This window comes from Neopelma chrysocephalum, unplaced genomic scaffold (assembly GCF_003984885.1).
Source record: "Neopelma chrysocephalum unplaced genomic scaffold, ASM398488v2 Primary Assembly neopelma1_137375, whole genome shotgun sequence".
NCBI lineage: Eukaryota > Metazoa > Chordata > Aves > Passeriformes > Pipridae > Neopelma > Neopelma chrysocephalum.
In genome coordinates this window covers 1-5,531 of record NW_020931922.1, presented here as the reverse complement: position 1 = coordinate 5,531, position 5,531 = coordinate 1, and the positions used below count along the sequence as shown (strand labels likewise).

Sequence of the window (5,531 nt, the reverse complement as noted above, 5' to 3'; positions counted from 1 at the left end):
TATGGAATCCCAGACTGGTTTGGGCTGGAAGGGACCTTAAAGCTCCTTTCATTCCAACTCCTTGTCCTGAGCAGGGAATCTTCCAGCAGAGCAGCTTTCCCATTGCTGAAAAAGAAATGGCAACACCAGGACTCTGATACTTATATTTTACATCTTTTAAATACCCAAAGGATTCTGCTTCTGCAGGTGGGAATCCCTGTGCACTGCAAAGGAATTTTTACTGTGTAAAGTCCATTTTAAGTTCAGAGTTAATAAAAGGGATAAAACCCACCCAACTGACAAAAATCCCAGGAACAGGCAGCACAGCAAGTCACTTTAGTTTGAGGAGTTAGACCTGTTTTACCAACCATGACATCAATTATGGGTGTCAAACCTTAAAAAAAAACCCAAATATACATAGCATTTCAAGGAAGAATTACCATTCTCCTTCTGTTCTGCAGGAAGCTACAGAAATTATTCTTTTCCCTCTCTCAATTCTGACCTTTTAGATTAAAAAAAAGGTGGCAGAAATGAAACTGAAGTTCAGCCACATGGAAGGCACCAGCAATTGTTCAGATATGGACACTCACTGTGTTTTTGATGCTGCTGTAAAGATCCCCTTCAGGCTGAACCAGAACCAGGCACTGCTGACTTTTGAAGATGAAGAAGGTATGATGCATATTTTAAGTAGAAAATCAATGTTTCTGATGTATTTCACCTGGCAGTGATGTGGTTTTCATCCAGGGATATCTGGAATGAAAGGGGAGAAGTCCAGTATTAATATTTTACACAATAAGAGCATCTTTTGACAGCACATAATATTCTATACCCATCACAAGATATTTATATATATATTATATTATTTATATCTGTTATCATATATTTATTATTATTTGTATTATTCCTTGTTCATTATTATTAGAACATTATTATTAATTATAATTAATATTATATATAAAATATAATTAATTATAATTAATACATTATAATATTTTGCCTATAACCAGGGAGGCTTTATGGACATACACCTGCCTGAAGACATGGATAGTGGGATCTAGTTGCCTAATTGTTATTTATTTCTTCTTTATTGATGCAAAAGGACATTTTGCTTGAGAGACTGGGGAATAGTTTTGGTTTTATGATGATGAAACAGGGCTTTTCATATCTGATTTTCCTCAGTTGCCCAGAGACTGATAAAAAAGGGGAGGCACACTGTGAACCTGGACAACAACAAAGCAGATGTGAGAGTGATGCCTGTTCCACTTGACATGGGAGTCAAATTTGAGGTAAACAAGTGAAATATGAAGCTACAAAAATAGGAGTTCTTCAAAACCTTTAGGTTCGCTTTTTCTTCAGCGTTTTCAATCACAAAGTGCACCGAAAATTTATATTTTTAGCTCCACGTCACTATTTCTGGAAGAAAGATCAACGTTTCAAACATACCTGAGCTGCCCATTCCTGAAGATTGGATGAGAGACAAATTAGAGCTGAATTTCTACAAAACTCAACAGGGAGGAGGAGGAGAAATAGAAAATGTGACCTATGACAATGAGTCTAGAAGAGCCGTGATTACATTCCTCACACCTGGAGGTAGAGTATGGAATACTTTGTTACCCCTATTTAGGCCAAATTGTCCGTTCTGGGTGACTTTCTATGTTAATGTAGCAAATTCTTCCCAGAGGGAGTTAAGTAGACCCCTCAAAGATGTGGCTTCACCCACACATCTGTAAATAAAGCAGATCAAACATAACCTGATCACACTTTATGAGCCTGATTTCTTTCATAACTTTGTCAAAACCCTGGTTTTTATTTTGCACTGCCAGACACTCGGATTGCAAAAAGAAAATGAGGAGAATGTGTTTGATTTTGGCTCTTGTTTCACAACAGAGAAGTTAGACAGGCATTCCCATTGCCCAATTCTGTGAAGATCAGTGGAGCCACATCCACTCAGAGCAGCTGCTTTAGATTTATTTCAGAAGCTTTTGTGGGTATTTCATGATTTTGGTTTGTTGGGTTTTTTTTGGGAAGTGCCCAATAAACTTTTTGCACAATGCAAATAAACTTTTTGCACAATGCACATGAAAAACCTACAACTGTGAGCTGGACTTGATGATCCTGATGTGTCCCTTCCAACTCAGCACATTCCATGATTTTATGACGTATTAGTTTCTACATCCCTATAATAAAGATGAGTCCGTTCTTTGAGGTGCTTATAAAACACAGTTTAAATTGCATTACTCTTACCCTTCTTTTTCTCATTCTCCATTTCAGCCAGCAACAGCTTTGGGGGATGTCCTAAATACCCTTTCTTTGCAAATGGAAGGTGCTACACACTTTTTGTTTCCTCACATGCCAACCTACACTTGAAAAACTGTCAGGTAAAATAATCTAGTCCAGGCAAACAGAACAGACAGGTGAGAAATAGGAGCTGTGGGCAGAATCTTCAGTCCTGAGCCCTGCAGGGGCTTTTGTGTCATGGCCTTTGTGCAACTTAATAGCAAGTGTGAGTCTGCAACAGGCCCATAATCTCATGTTTTGCAGTGGGAAAGCTGTAATTTATTTGTAAAGGGTGTGCATGTCTTGCCTTGATTAAATTGTATCAGAACTCACCGTAATGCCTGTGCTGGGTGGCAGGAAGGTGTTTGGGAAGGAGGTTAATCATGGACACAGTGTTTTCCAAGCCTCAAAGCCCTGTCACACTGCTCCCTAAGGAGAGTCTCAGGAGAGAAACATTTGCTCCTTCATTCATTTCATTCATTCTTTCAGCCCCAACACTGACTCCTCTCCCTGTAGCACAGAGCTTATCATCACATTCCCACAGAATGCTCATCCTATTCTCACTGAAATTGCCTCTTGCTTTATGAACAGATGGTAATTCAGTCAGTATTGTGCATGTAATTGTGGAGATAATCAGCCCTTTGTAATTAAAGCATGGGCTGGAGTGTGTGTGTGCAGGAGACACAGCAGCTTTGCAGGTGTGGAGCATGTCCTGGCAGGGGTTTTTATGGAGTGATGCTCTGGAGTCATCAGAGATCCCCAAATCCAGTGTGTGGGTGTGTTAAGGAGGGTAGGACACGCCAGTTATGGAGTCTGGATTCACTGAACTCAGTAGAATCCTGGAATATCCTGAGTGGGGAAAGACCCACAAGGCTCATCAGTCCCACCCCTGCCCTGCACAGACACCCCAACAATCCCACCCTGTCCCTGAGAGCTCCAAACAGGGAAAAGTTTCCTCCAGGATGAGCCAACCAAGTGCCCTCAGCCACTCCTCATATGGCCCCTCCAGACCCTTCAGAGCAGTGTATGATGGAGTTCAGAATTCCTGCTATTTCCAGTGCCAGGAATACACCCCACTATCCAAAATCTTGACCTAACCAAAGATCCCAGCCATGCCTGCTCAGGGAATTGAATTCCCACACCTGCCAGTCCCTGCTGTGTGATCCCAGCATGTTTTCCTTTCCTCCACAGCCATACTGTGGGGTTTCCAAGAAGACCATTCTGCTGAAAGGAATCCAAGAGGTGGAAGAGGATGAGGAAAGTGTCCAGGACATGATTGAAATCCACTTCCAAAAGCCGAGTAACGGCGGTGGGGAAATAGAGACCATCAAATATGTCTCCAAGGGAGCAGCATATGTTTGCTTTGAGGAGGATACTGGGAATGCCATCTAGGAACTCAGAGTGAACTCCTCAAATTCCGAGTTTTTGCTGCATCAGAGGCGTGGGAACTGTGCTTTTATGTTTGAAATTTATCCCTGGAAAAGAGGAATTGCTGCCTTTCTGATTCGTGCAATGGCACAGGCTCTGCATGGAGATGCAGCAAAACTCACTGCTGGGGCTTCCAGATGAAAGACATAGAGAAAGCCTTTATCAGCCCTTGAAAACATCATCTAAGATTTAATGCAAATTTGCAAATTTTGTATCTTGTAAATTTTATATAGTTCCCATACTCCAAAGTGGGATGAATATATTATTTCCTACATTTTGGATCCAAAAGCCCTGTGTAATCCCAATCCAAAGCCTGGAACAGACCTGCTTTGTTGAAGTGGCAGATCTTCAGAAGGTGGCTCTGACACAACTCCAGCCCTGCTGAGGGCCACCAGAACTCAAATACCTGAAAGAAATCCTGTAATTTCATCAAATCCAATGTATCCAATTAATAATGGGATTAAAATAGAAAAAAGGGAAAGGGGCAGTGCAGAAACATCAGTTCCACTCAAGGAATTGCACTTTCAAAGGAATGCCCTGGCAGGAATGCTGCCTTTAGCTGCTGAGCTTCTACTAATTCAGAGCCTGCTTTATTGTTTGTGTTAAATATTTGTTTCTACAATTAAATTTTTCCTCATTTTTGTCCATGTTTTTTCCTCACTTCAAACTATTACAGCCCAGGATTGAGCTGATGCTTTGTCTAAACCAAACTGGTTTTGTAACAAAGCTGGGGAAACAGCCTGAAGGGATCTGGTGACTCCCAGGCTCTGGGAGGGTGTGTAGAGAGGGAACAGGGAAATGCAGAGTCAGAGGAGGATTTGTTTTCCGGGGAAAAATGCTTTTCCTTTTCTGCTGTCATCCTTGGAAAAATCAATCCTCCTCTCACTTTGCATTTCCTTATCTTTTGCTGAAATGCTTTGGCCACAACGACCTTAATTTCAAAGTAACTTGAGTCTGACATTGAAAATAACTTATTTTCAGGGTATTTGATGTGTTGGTGCAGGAAATGGACAATGCACTGAGCTCTGCAAAAATACCTCAGGGGTTATTATTCCAGAGAAATTTAGCTGGCAAGAGACTGAGTTGAATAAGGGAAACTAAAAGCCTGCAAGCAGCATTTTATTTTGAATTTACTGTTGAGTGAGATCCATGTGACTGTAGCACCTCTTGCTGTTTAGTGCATGCAAAGGCACAAATTGATTACCTGACCATTGAGAAGTAATAATAAGAATAATTAAAAAGAAGAGTAGTACTGAAGTATTTATGGAGATTATGTGCTTCTGCACACTCTAAAAACTTGGTAAAATCAGACACCCTGAAAAGAAAGGGGGGGAAAAACCTGAAGAAGGCAAAAAATGTCATGAATTTTAACTGTGCCTCATTGTTAAATACTGAGGACTAAATCCTTAAAAAAGAAGAAAGTGTAAAATTCTCATAAGGTGTCCCAGTGTGCAGAGTAGTGAGAAGCTGCAGGTTTGAAGTACCTAAAATTGAGATTATATTTTAAGTAACACTTTAAGACAATGAGTGTAAATGTCTTGCTGCTGAATTCTCTCTGATGAATTATGGTTTATGATGATGATTACACAGTTAAAGTTTAAAGCAGTGGTGCCACACAAAGGCTGGAGGCTGCTTTTAATGGTGAAAAATAAGAATAAAGTGTCGGTGACACGTGTGCCTTGAAATATGTGTGCTTTGACATATGTCTGGCTGTGCCATGTGTGTGCTGTGCCATGCATGTGTGTGTGCTGTGCCATGTGTGTGCTGACATGTGTGTGCTGTGCCATGTGTGCGCTTTACCACGTGTGTGCTGTGCCATATGTGTACTTTGAAATATGTGTGCTTTG

General features: G+C 40.8%; 1 protein-coding gene across 1 annotated transcript; it reads left to right on the top strand.

Moving 5' to 3' along the window:
* Nucleotides 1-488: 488 nt before the first annotated feature.
* Nucleotides 489-3,801, top strand: LOC113962277 (N-myc-interactor-like; the record flags this gene model as incomplete). The annotated part of the gene is made up of 5 exons (XM_027673057.1): nt 489-648; nt 1,159-1,265; nt 1,377-1,569; nt 2,251-2,357; nt 3,448-3,801. Coding segments are annotated over 5 exons (768 nt in total), but the record flags the coding sequence as incomplete, so codon positions are not given.
* Nucleotides 3,802-5,531: the final 1,730 nt, after the last annotated feature.